We start from the raw sequence: 12,727 nt of genomic DNA, 5'->3' as shown, positions 1-12,727 counted from the left end.
CTGATAGGGAGGTGTCGGGCGGTCACCAGATGCTGAAGATGGAGGCGACGGGCGGTCACCAGATACTGAGGATGGAGGCGACGGGCGGTCACCAGATACTGATAATGGAGGGATGGGCGGTCACCAGATACTGATAGGGAGGCACTGGGCGGTCACCAGATGCTGAGGATGGAGGCGACGGGCGGTCACCAGATGCTGATGAAGGAGGCGACGGGCGGTCACCAGATGCTGATGAGGGTGGCGACGGGCGGTCACCAGATACTGAGGATGGAGGCGACGGGCGGTCACCAGATACTGATAGAAAGGCGACGGGCGGTCACCAGATACTGATGAGGGAGGCGACGAGCGGTCACCAGATGCTGATAGGGGAGGCGACGGTCGGTCACCAGATGCTGATGAGGGAGACGACGGGCTGTCACCAGATGCTGATGAGGGAGGCGACGAGCGGTCACCAGATGCTGATGAGGGAGGCGACGGGCGGTCACCAGATACTGAGGATGGAGGCGACGGGCGGTCACCAGATACTGATGAGGGAGGCGCCGGGCGATCACCAGATGCTGATAGGGAGGTGCCGGGCGGTCACCAGATGCTGAAGATGGAGGCGACGGGCGGTCACCAGATACTGAGGATGGAGGTGACGGGCGGTCACCAGATGCTGATGATGGAGGGATGGGCCGTCACCAGATACTGAGGATGGAGGCGACGGGCGGTCACCAGATACTGATGATGGAGGGATAGGCGGTCACCAGATACTGATAGGGAGGCGCCGGGCGGTCACCAGATGCTGAGGATGGAGGCGACGGGCGGTCACCAGATGCTGATGAAGGAGGCAACGGGCGGTCACCAGATGCTGATGAGGGTGGCGACGGGCGGTCACCAGATACTGAGGATGGAGGCGATGGGCGGTCACCAGATACTGATAGGAAGGCGACGGGCGGTCACCAGATACTGATGAGGGAGGCGACGAGCGGTCACCAGATGCTGATAGGGGAGGCGACGGTTGGTCACCAGATGCTGATGAGGGAGACGACGAGCGGTCACCAGATGCTGATGAGGGAGGCGACGGGCGGTCACCAGATACTGATGAGGGAGGCGACGGGCGGTCACCAGATACTGATGAGGGAGGCGACGGGCGGTCACCAGATGCTGATGAGGGAGGCGACGGGCGGTCACCGAAAGCTGATGAGCCAGGCGACGGGCGGTCACCAGATGCTGATGAGGGAGGCGACGGGCGGTCACCAGATGCTGATGAGGGAGGCGACGGGCGGTCACCAAAAGCTGATGAGCCAGGCGACAGGCGGTCACCAGATGCTGATGGGATTTACATTGCTCCACATATAACAAATACCTGAAAACACCTGGCTCTTTTGTACTTAATTGTAATTAAGGGTTAATAATGACGTGTGTCTCTCTCATTTCAGCACCTGGAAATAAACCTGAATTGTATGAGGTAAGGGGGCTGCTTGTACCGGGCCCTTCTTCTGCTCTTGGTGGGCCCTGCTAGTAATTGCATCCATTCTTAGGGTGGTAGCCTATTATCTGAAAAGTACAGAACTACTGAGGGCAGGGAGTCCTGGAGAGAGAACCAATGAGGAGATGCTTGGTGAAGACCCCCAGGAACTGGTCTCTGCCCCATCCCCCTGCGGGGAGTTGTGGGGGCTTTGGGTCTTGGCCCCTGTCCTCCTGTGGGTGTTGCGGGGGCTCTGGGTCTCTGCCGCTGTTTTCATCCGGAGAGTTGTGGGGGCTCTGGGTCTCTGCCGCTGTTTTCATCCGGAGAGTTGTGGGGGCTCTGGGTCTCTTCCCCTGGTCCCTGCGGGTGTTGTGATAGCCCCCGGTTGCTGGGTCTCGGCCCCTGTCCTTCTGCGGGTGTTGTGGTGGCCCCTGCGGGATGTTGTGGTGGCCCTGTGGGTGATGTGGTGGCCCTAGGTTGCTGGGTCCCGGCCCCTGCGGGTGTGGTGGTGGCCCTGGGTTGCTGAGTCTCGGCCCCTGTCTTCCTGCTGGTGTTGTGGTGGCCCCTGTGTGATGCTGTGGTGGTTCTGGGTCTCTGCCCTGTCCCCCTGCGAAATGAGGTGGAGGTTCTGGGTCTCGGCCCCTCTACCCTGCGGGTGTTGTGGTGGCACCGGGTTGCTGGGTCTCGGCCTGTGGTCCCTGCAGTGTTGTGGGGGTTCTGGGTCTCGGCCTATGTACCCTGCGGGTGTTGTGGTGGCCCCTGTGGGGTGTTGTGAAAGTTCTGGGTCTCGGCCCCTGTACCCTTCGGATGTGGTGGTGGCCCCGGGTTGCTGGGTCCCAGCCCCTGCGGGTGTTGTGGTGGCCCCTGTGGGATGTTGTGGAGTTTCTGGGTCTCGGTCCCTGTACCCTGCTGGTGTGGTAGTGGCCCTGGGTTGCTGGGTCCAGACCCCTGCGGATGTTGTGGTGGTCCCTGCGAGATGTTTTGGAGGTTCTGGGTCTTGGCCCGGGTACTCTGTGGGGGTGGTGACCCCGGGTTGCTGGGTCCGGGCCCCTGCGGGTGTTGTGGTGGCCCCTGTGGGATGTTGTGGAGGTTCTGGGTCTCGCCCCCTGTACCCTGCTGGTGTGGTGGTTGTCCCGGGTTGCTGCGTCTCGGCCGCTGTACCCTGCGGGTGTGGTAGTGGCCCCGGGTTGCTGGGTCCCGGCCCCTGCGGGTGTTGTGGAGGCCCCTGTGGGATGTTATGGAGTTTCTGGGTCTCAGCCCCTGTACACTGCGGGTGTGGTGGTGGCCCCGGGCTACTGGGTCCCGGCCCCTGCGGGTGTTGTGGAGGCCCCTGTGGGTTGTTGTGGAGTTTCTGGGTCTCTGCCCCTGTACCCTGCTGGTGTGGTGGTGGTCCCGGGTTGCTGGGTCCCGGCCCTTGCGGGTGTTGTGGTGGCCCCTGTGGGATGTGGTGGAGTTTCTGGGTCTCGGCCCCTGTACCCTGCTGGTGTGGTGGTGGTCCCGGGTTGCTGGGTCTCGGCCGCTGTACCCTGTGGGTGTTGTGGAGGTTCTGGGTCTCCGCTCCTGTACCCTGCGGGTGTGGTGGTGGTCCCGGCCCCTGTACGGTGTGTAACGCTCTTCTCTGGATCTCTTGCAGGAGGTGAAGCTGTACAAGAACGCCCGGGAGAGAGAGAAGTAAGACCTTGTGACTGTGTGGCCCTCTGCACCTCAGTAGGAGGCTCGTGTCGGGCCCGAGCCCAGATGATGAGCTTGTGATGTGAATAAGCGGGGCGAGCACTAGAGGACGACCCTGCTCTGCCACTAGTCAGAGTGCTCAGTGTCAGGCAGCAGCTGCAAGCACAAATACAACTGTGTACTGCATAATAAGACGTAGGCGCACGCCGTCAATGGTGGCAGCCCAGGCAGCCACTACGGGGTCCAAGGCAGAGGGGGCCCGGCGCCGCTTCTTGTCATTGAAATTTCAGCTGTATCCACATCCTCAGGATGCAGACACTGTTAATAGGTTGGTGGCTGGCAGTCGAGGGTGCTGGTAAGTCTGAGGTCCGGTGACGTCACTACATCACGCCGGTTGCGTAGACTCACTAATCACCCTGCACAGAGCACCAGGGCCAGGGGAGGGGTCAGTAATTGTGGGGCCATCTTACAGAGTGGTGGTGGCCATGGGGGGCAGTGCATGCCCCCATATTGAATTGGGAACTATGAATGCCCCCATACTGAGTGCTGTGCTGTGGGGGCCCCCATTGTATGTGGGGGGCTGTGCTGGCCACAGTGTTGTGTGAGGGGCTCTTCATACTGAGTGGGGAATTGTGGTGGGCCATTATATTGTGGGGGGAGGATTGTGGGACCCCACATACAGAGTGGAGAATTTTAGTGGGCCACTATATTGTGGGGGGGGAGAACTCTGAGGGCCTTCATACTGAGTGGAGAGTTGTGGTGGACCATTATATTGTGGAGATAGCTGTGGGGGCCATCATAATCTGTGAGGGGCCTTCATACTGAGTGGAGAGTTGTGGTGGACCATTATATTGTGGAGATAGCTGTGGGGGCCATCATACTCTGTGAGGGGCCTTCATACTGAGTGGAGAGTTGTGGTGGACCATTATATTGTGGAGATAGCTGTGGGGGCCATCATACTCTGTGAGGGGCCTTCATACTGAGTGGAGAGTTGTGGTGGACCATTATATTGTGGAGATAGCTGTAGGGGCCATCATACTCTGTGAGGGGCCTTCATACTGAGTGGAGAGTTGTGGTGGACCATTATATTGTGGAGATAGCTGTGGGGGCCATCATACTCTGTGAGGGGCCTTCATACTGAATGGGGAGTTGTGGTGGGTCATTATATTGTGGGAGGCATCATGCTGTGTGGGGGGCCTTCATACTGAGTGCAGAGTTATAGTGGGCTATTATATTGTTGGGGGGCTGTGTGGGCCATCATATTATGTGTGGGGCTGGGGGGGGGCCATCATACTATTTGTGTGGCTGTGGGGGCCTTCATAATGTGTGTGGGGCTGTGGGGGCCATCATACTGTGTGAGGGGCTGTGGGGGCCATCATACTGTGAGGGGCTGTGGGGGCCTTCATACTGACAGGTTCTACACTGTGTATGGGGGAAGGATTCACTGTGGGGACACCATACTTGTGTGTGGGTGGGAGAATCATACAGTGCAGACCAAAAGTTTGGACACACCTTCTCATTTAAAGATTTTTCTGTATTTTCCTGACTATGAAAATTGTACATTCACACTGAAGGCATCAAAACTATGAATTAACACATGTGGAATTATATACTTAACAAAAAAGTGTGAAACCACTGGAAATTTGTCTTATATTCTAGGTTCTTCAAAGTAGCCACCTTTTGCTTTGATGACTGCTTTGCACACTCTTGGCATTCTCTTGATGAGCTTCAAGAGGTAGTCACCGGAAATGGTCTTCCAACAATCTTGAAGGAGTTCCCAGAGATGCTTAGCACTTGTTGGCCCTTTTGCCTTCACTCTGCAGTCCAGCTCACCCCAAACCATCTCGATTGGGTTCAGGTCTGGTGACTGTGGAGGCCAGGTCATCTGGCGTAGCCCCCCATCACTCTCCGTCTTGGTCAAATAGCCCTTACACAGCCTGGAGGTGTTTGGGGTCATTGTCCTGTTGAAAAATAAATGATGGTCCAACTAAACGCAAACCGGATGGAATAGCATGCCGCTGCAAGATGCTGTGGTAGCCATGCTGGTTCAGTATGCCTTCAATTTTGAATAAATCCCCAACAGTGTCACCAGCAAAGCCCCCCCACACCATCACACCTCCTCCTCCATGCTTCACGGTGGGAACGAGGCATGTAGAGTCCATCCGTTCACCTTTTCTGCATCGCACAAAGACACGGTGGTTGGAACCAAAGATCTCAAATTTGGACTCATCAGACCAAAGCACAGATTTCCACTGGTCTAATGTCCATTCCTTGTGTTCTTTAGCCCAAACAAGTCTCTTCTGCTTGTTGCCTGTCCTTAGCAGTGGTTTCCTAGCAGCTATTTTACCATGAAGGCCTGCTGCACAAAGTCTCCTCTTAACAGTTGTTGTAGAGATGTGTCTGCTGCTAGAACTCTGTGTGGCATTGACCTGGTCTCTAATCTCAGCTGCTGTTAACCTGCGATTTCTGAGGCTGGTGACTCGGATAAACGTATCCTCAGAAGCAGAGGTGACTCTTGGTCTTCCTTTCCTGGGGCGGTCCTCATGTGAGCCAGTTTCTTTGTAGCGCTTGATGGTTTTTGCAACTGCACTTGGGGACACTTTCAAAGTTTTCCCAATTTTTCGGACTGACTGACCTTCATTTCTTAAAGTAATGATGGCCACTCGTTTTTCTTTACTTAGCTGCTTTTTTCTTGCCATAATACAAATTCTAACAGTCTATTCAGTAGGACTATCAGCTGTGTATCCACCAGACTTCTGCACAACACAACTGTTGGTCCCAACCCCACTTATTAAACCTGACAGGGCACACCTGTGAAGTGAAAACCATTTCCGGTGACTACCTCTTGAAGCTCATCAAGAGAATGCCAAGAGTGTGCAAAGCCGTCATCAAAGCAAAAGGTGGCTACTTTGAAGAACCTAGAATATAAGACATATTTTCAGTTGTTTCACACTTTTTTGTTAAGTATATAATTCCACATGTGGTAATTCATAGTTTTTATTTTCATTATCATCACCTCTGGCTTCTCCAATCCGGAGTCTGAGCCTCGTGCCGAAAACCCGGCGCCTCCGACCTCGGCTCAGGTCACTGAGATTATTAATGGTCGTCTGAGGAAGGTTCTATCACAGCGCTGTGCCTGCCTGAACGGTCGCAGCGCTGTGCCTGCCTGAACGGTCGCAGCGCTGTGCCTGCCTGAACGGTCGCAGCGCTGTGCCTGCCTGAACGGTCGCAGCGCTGTGCCTGCCTGAACGGTCGCAGCGCTGTGCCTGCCTGAACGGTCGCAGCGCTGTGCCTGCCTGAACGGTCGCAGCGCTGTGCCTGCCTGAACGGTCGCAGCGCTGTGCCTGCCTGAACGGTCGCAGCGCTGTGCCTGCCTGAACGGTCGCAGCGCTGTGCCTGCCTGAACGGTCGCAGCGCTGTGCCTGCGTGGACGGTCGCAGCGCTGTGCCTGCCTGAACGGTCGCAGCGCTGTGCCTGCCTGAACGGTCGCAGCGCTGTGCCTGCGCGGACGGTCGCAGCGCTGTGCCTGCCTGAACGGTCGCAGCGCTGTGCCTGCCTGAACGGTCGCAGCGCTGTGCCTGCCTGAACGGTCGCAGCGCTGTGCCTGCCTGAACGGTCGCAGCGCTGTGCCTGCGCGGACGGTCGCAGCGCTGTGCCTGCGCGGACGGTCGCAGCACTGTGCGATGATAAATTGTCTAATCCCCCATGTAGAAGATCTAGCAGAGAGTTGGAGCTGTGGAAATGAGGCAGACCATGGAGGAGGAGGATATTCTGCCTCCTTGGGAGACTTTTGTTCCTCCGGATCCACATTATGGGATAACAGGCTGGATTGTTTCTCTAGGGCCTTTACATGGCTGAGTGGCTGCATCATCCCACTACATTCAAAACTTGTATATCCACAGGTACGACAACATGGCCGAACTATTTGCTGTGGTAAAGACTCTGCAGGCGCTGGAGAAGGCATATATCAAAGACTGTGTTTCCCCCAGCGAGTAAGAATCCAAGATGTCCCCTTCCCAATAAAACCTGTCACCCATATGTGAATCTCCCTATAGTACTTGTCCTCTATACATCACCCTCCTCCATAGTACCTGTCCTCTATACAATGTCCTCCTCCATAGTACCTGTCCTCTATACAATGTCCTCCTCCATAGTACCTGTCCTCTATACATCACCCTCCTCCATAGTACCTGTCCTCTATACATCACCCTCCTCCATAGTACCTGTCCTCTATACATCACCCTCCTCCATAGTACCTGTCCTCTATACAATGTCCTCCTCCATAGTACCTGTCCTCTATACAATGTCCTCCTCCATAGTACCTGTCCTCTATACATGGTCCTCCTCCATAGTACCTGTCCTCTATACATCACCCTCCTCCATAGTACCTGTCCTCTATACAATGTCCTCCTCCATAGTACCTGTCCTCTATACAATGTCCTCCTCCATAGTACCTGTCCTCTATACATGGTCCTCCTCCATAGTACCTGTCCTCTATACATCACCCTCCTCCATAGTACCTGTCCTCTATACATCACCCTCCTCCATAGTACCTGTCCTCTATACAATGTCCTCCTCCATAGTACCTGTCCTCTACACATCATCCATCTCAGCAGAGGCTATTCTCTATACATAACCCTCCTCGATAGTACCTTTCTTTTAGACATCATTATATGTCCTCAACACATTACTCTTCTCCATAGTACCTGTCCTCTATAAATAACTCTCTGCCGTTGTACATGTCTTGTATACATCATGCTCCTCCATAGTTCCTGTCCTCTAAACATGCCCTCCTCTGTAGTGTCCTCTGTACATGCCCCTTTTCTGTAGTGCCTGTCCTCTATGCATCCCCCTCCTCCATAGTACCTGTCCTCTGTACATAGCCAACACTGTTCAGCCAGAGACAGCGTAGGGGCAATTTAACTCATTAACATATTGCCTGTTGGCAAATAGTCCTCAGTTGGGGGTTCTATCAGGATTATTCAATTGGCATAACTCATTTAGCCTCTATCCCCTGATGACGCCAGTTAGGCGAAACATGTCGGGGAGGCTATAATTTTAGTTTACAATAGGACAGGTAGGGAATAGTGCAATAAGTGGTCCGCGGCCACAAGCATATGATAATGGAAATAGATAGGATGGCTATTGGATACACCGTTATGCCAATTGAATAATCCTGATAGTCCTCACTACCTGCGCCTATATTGGAATTTTAATATAAATTACTACTATAATAAGGATTTAGTTATTAAAAGTTAAGTTTTATAGAGCTTTAGTTGGGGGTTCTATTTTCCAACAGGCAATATGTTAATGTGTCCTCTGTACATGCCCCTCCTCCGTAGTGCCTTTCCTCTGTGCATCCCCATCCTCCGTAGTGCCTGTGCTCTGTTCATGCCCCTCCTCCGTAGTGCCTTTCCTCTGTGCATCCCCATCCTCCGTAGTGCCTGTCCTCTGTATGTGCCTGTCCTCTGTACATGCCCCTCCTCCGTAGTGCCTGTGCTCTGTACATGCTCCTCCTCCGTAGTGCCTTTCCTCTGTGCATCCCCATCCTCCGTAGTGCCTGTCCTCTGTATGTGCCTGTCCTCTGAACATGCCCCTCCTCCGTAGTGCCTGTGCTCTGTACATGCTCCTTCTCCGTTGTGCCTGTCCTCTGTACATGCTCCTTCTCCGTAGTGCCTGTCCTCTGTACATGCCCCTCCTCCGTAGTGCCTGTCCTCTGTGCATCCCCATCCTCTGTGCATCCCCAACCTCCGCAGTGCCTGTCTTCTGTGCATCCCCCTCCTCCATAATGCCTTTCCTCTGTGCATCCCCATCCTTCGTTGTGCCTCTCCTCTGTACATCCCCCTCCTCCGTAGTGCCTCTCCTTTGTGCATCCCCCTCCTCCGTAGTGCCTCTCCTTTGTGCATCCCCAACCTCCGCAGTGCCTGTCTTCTGTGCATCCCCCTCCTCCATAATGCCTTTCCTCTGTGCATCCCCATCCTTCGTTGTGCCTCTCCTCTGTACACCCCCCTCCTCCGTAGTGCCTCTCCTCTGTACATCCCCCTCCTCCGTAGTGCCTCTCCTTTGTGCATCCCCCTCCTCCGTAGTGCCTCTCCTTTGTGCATCCCCTTCCTCCGTAGTGCCTTTCCTCTGTGCATCCCCCTCCTCTGTAGTGCCTCTCCTCTGTACATTACCATCCTCCTTAGTGCCTCTCCTCTGTACGTCACCATCCCCCTCCTTCTTTTTGCCTCTCCTTTGTGCATCCCCCTCCTCCGTAGTGCCTCTCCTTTGTGCATCCCCCTCCTCCATAATGCCTTTCCTCTGTGCATCCCCCTCCTTCGTTGTGCCTCTCCTCTGTACATGCCCCTCCTCCGTAGTGCCTCTCCTTTGTGCATCCCCTTCCTCCGTAGTGCCTTTCCTCTGTGCATCCCCCTCCTTCGTTGTGCCTCTCCTCTGTACATCATTGCTCACTGTATTCCACCCTCCATCTTACTGTCATATACATGTGTCGCCTCCTGTCCTCTGACGCTTCTGTGTGTTTCAGGTACACTGCTGCATGTTCCCGGCTCTTGGTCCAGTATAAAGCCGCTTTCAAGCAGGTGCAAGGAGCTGAGGTCGGCTCCATTGATGACTTCTGCAGAAAGTACCGGGTGAGATTGATCTCATCACTGCAGCATTTATAAGATGGCGTCTTCACTAGAGCAGAAGATCGGAGGCGGCTGCATCAATGACATGAATTATGTTCTCCTGATTTGTGGCTACAACTCAGACACAAGTCTGTTGGTCTCCATTGTGATTCTGAGTGGTCGGGGCCCGGCGTATGGCAGGAATTCTGTGCAGCATCAGACAGCACTGGGTTGTGTAGTCTGTTACCATGGAGACGCACAGATCAGCATAGGAGCTGTAGACTCAAAACGAGAGGAGACGTTCCCTGAATCCTTTTAGTAGAGTCTCTCAGTCCAGAGCGTTACACTCCAGTCAAAGAAGGGGCAGTACGCTCCCGCATGCCTCGTTACGTGTTGTGATCCAGACATGGACCACGTGGATCTAGCGTATAGAAGGGTCTCTTCAGTAGGTGGTCCTAGGTCATAGAAGGGGCAGTACGCTCCCACATGCCTCGCTACGTCTTGTGATCCAGACATGGACCACGTGGATCTAGAGTATAGAAGGGTCTCTTCAGTGGGTGGTCGTAGGAGGGGCTGGGTATGGTGCCCCTGTGTCCACACAGTGAGATGTCCGCGCAGTGTCAGGGTAACAGGATCTGGGATGACTCTGCTTCGCACCGTTTAACAAGAGGCATATGAGGAGTTAATAGGATTGCTATACCCTCAGTGTTCCCCTCGCCCCCCCCATGATGCAGGTAATGACATTGTCATAATACGCTGTCATTGGATCCCACCCCAGAAAACTATGACCCCAGAATTACTGTTCTGTGTAAATGACAACGCGTCCCCCAACACAGCGAGCGAGGCCTGATGGTGGGGGGTTCAGCATGTGCATAATATCACGCCATCCTTACTGGGGGGCTGGGCACAGACAGATTATTACAAGCTGACGAGGGTCCGACTCTCCCACAGCTCGACTGTCCCCTGGCCATGGAGCGAATTAAGGAGGATCGACCCATCACCATCAAGGACGACAAGGGGAACCTGAACCGCTGCATCGCAGACATTGTATCGGTGAGTGACCGGCGAGGTCTGACCCCGTCCACAGGGGGATGATTATCCGGAGGGGTTGCTCGCCCGTATACGGTATATACCCCTCCACTGGGGGATGATTATACGGAGGGGTCTCTCCCCCATATTCAGTGTATACCCCTCCACCGGGGATGATTATACGGAGGGGTCGCTCCCCTGTATACAGTGTTTACCGCTCCACCAATGAATGATTATACGGAGGGGTCGCTCCCCTGTATACAGTATATACCTCTCCACCAGGGGATGATTATACGGAGGGGTCGCTCCCCCATGTACCGTGTATACCCCTCCACCGGGGATGATTATACGGAGGGGTCTCTCCCCTGTATACAGTATATACCCCTCCACCAGGGGATGATTATACGGAGGGGTCGCTCCCCTGTATAAATAAGGGGGGAGTGGCCAAAAGCCAAAATGGACGACATAAAAGGTGATGTTGTCACATTAAAAATGCTTTATTAGACATGCATCAGATAAATAGGACATAATACAGAAAATGGGATACATATTATAAAAACCTTCTTAGCAGCCATCAAGAGTGGTGGCACATAGTATTTCATTTATTATGCTCTACATACATATAGGGGATGAATGCCAAAAAGGATTAAACCAAAGTGTATCTCATATATAGACCTATAACACCATGCATCAAATCGGCTTATAGCATACCTCCCAGAGCGTCCTATACCTGACCGCCACTCTGAGGCCGACCCCAACGCGCGTTTCGGCGCTTTGCCTTTCTCAAGGGGCAGTACCTCTTGTCACACACCTGCTGTCTCTCTATATAGGGGCCAATTACCTCTTAATCGCCGCCTCCTTAGGCACATGCACGCCTCACCATACACATGTGGTAGCGATTTCATACATTACCGCCAAGTATACACCTGGAAGTGACATACCACCCGTCCCAGGAGAGGCGGGGATGACCGCAAGCGCATCATCGATATGGCGGAAGTGACGTCACTTACATGGCGAGGTTGGGCGGAACTTACGTCATACGTGTCATCACTTAGGGCGGAAGTGCACCAGGGCAAATTCCACATGCCCATAGATGACACAGAAGAGTCACCGTTACCAGGATACACGACGGCGTCCACGTCACTCAAACGCTGGGGATGACAAAAGCCAACGTGTACACCGGGACCGTGCCCCGCTGCGTGCAGGCATTACCCATTGTAAAAGAGGCTCACGAGGAATCACACTACAATCGCACATAAGAGGAGCAGGAAATTCCCTATCCAACTATGGAACGCCATTATCAGAAAATGATGGGAAATGGAGAATATCTTTCTTTATATATATAGGTTCCCATAGTTGGAATTAGATATAATAAATTGTCATGAGATCGCATTCCATATAAGACCAACCACGCCATACATATTAAATCCCATATACCGCCTTGTATGCCTAATATCCCCATATATCTCCACATGTTGTGTCTCTATAATACCAAATACATTGAGGCTGTGTGCCCACGTAGCGTTTTTCAAGCGTATATGCTGCGGAATTTCCGCAGCGTAAACGCTTGAAAAACGCATGTATATCCGCACCCCATGGTCCCCAATGGCATTACGCATTGTCAATGCCCATGCTGCGGATGTTTCCGCAGTGTATATGCTGCGGTCAAAAATCCGCAGCATGTTCATTAATTTTGCGGAAGCGCTGCGGGATCAATGTGCGGATGGTACCCAAGTCTGGATGAGAGGAGACTCTCATCCAGACCTGGGTACCATTGTACCTGTAAAAAAAAGAATAAAATAAAGTTTATATTTATCTTCTGATGTTTTCCCTCCGTCGCGCTGTTGTCTGAAGGACCTGCCACGTCATTGAGTCATGTGACCCACCACATGACTCAATGACGTCACCGCAGGTCCTGCACACAACAGCGTGAGCCGCTCAAGACTCCGGACGGGGCAGAGAATGTATCAGA

At 53.6% G+C, this 12,727-nt stretch overlaps 1 protein-coding gene across 3 annotated transcripts in view; it reads left to right on the top strand.

The window, feature by feature from the left end:
- Window positions 1-12,727, top strand: part of VPS28 (VPS28 subunit of ESCRT-I) — a 62,421-nt gene that overhangs the window by 36,639 nt on the left and 13,055 nt on the right. For all 3 annotated transcript variants that reach the window (XM_073668831.1, XM_073668832.1, XM_073668833.1), the window contains exons 3-7: window positions 1,422-1,450; window positions 3,084-3,121; window positions 7,024-7,113; window positions 9,645-9,750; window positions 10,678-10,779. In XM_073668831.1, the coding sequence (XP_073524932.1) occupies window positions 1,422-1,450; window positions 3,084-3,121; window positions 7,024-7,113; window positions 9,645-9,750; window positions 10,678-10,779 (365 nt within the window). The remainder of the gene's footprint in view (window positions 1-1,421; window positions 1,451-3,083; window positions 3,122-7,023; window positions 7,114-9,644; window positions 9,751-10,677; window positions 10,780-12,727) is intronic.

Source organism: Phyllobates terribilis, unplaced genomic scaffold (genome assembly GCF_046119375.1).
Source record: "Phyllobates terribilis strain yellow unplaced genomic scaffold, ASM4611937v1 Scaffold_2__4_contigs__length_985480577, whole genome shotgun sequence".
Classification (NCBI taxonomy): Eukaryota; Metazoa; Chordata; class Amphibia; order Anura; family Dendrobatidae; genus Phyllobates; species Phyllobates terribilis.
This window is presented reverse-complemented; position numbering and strand designations above follow the sequence as displayed.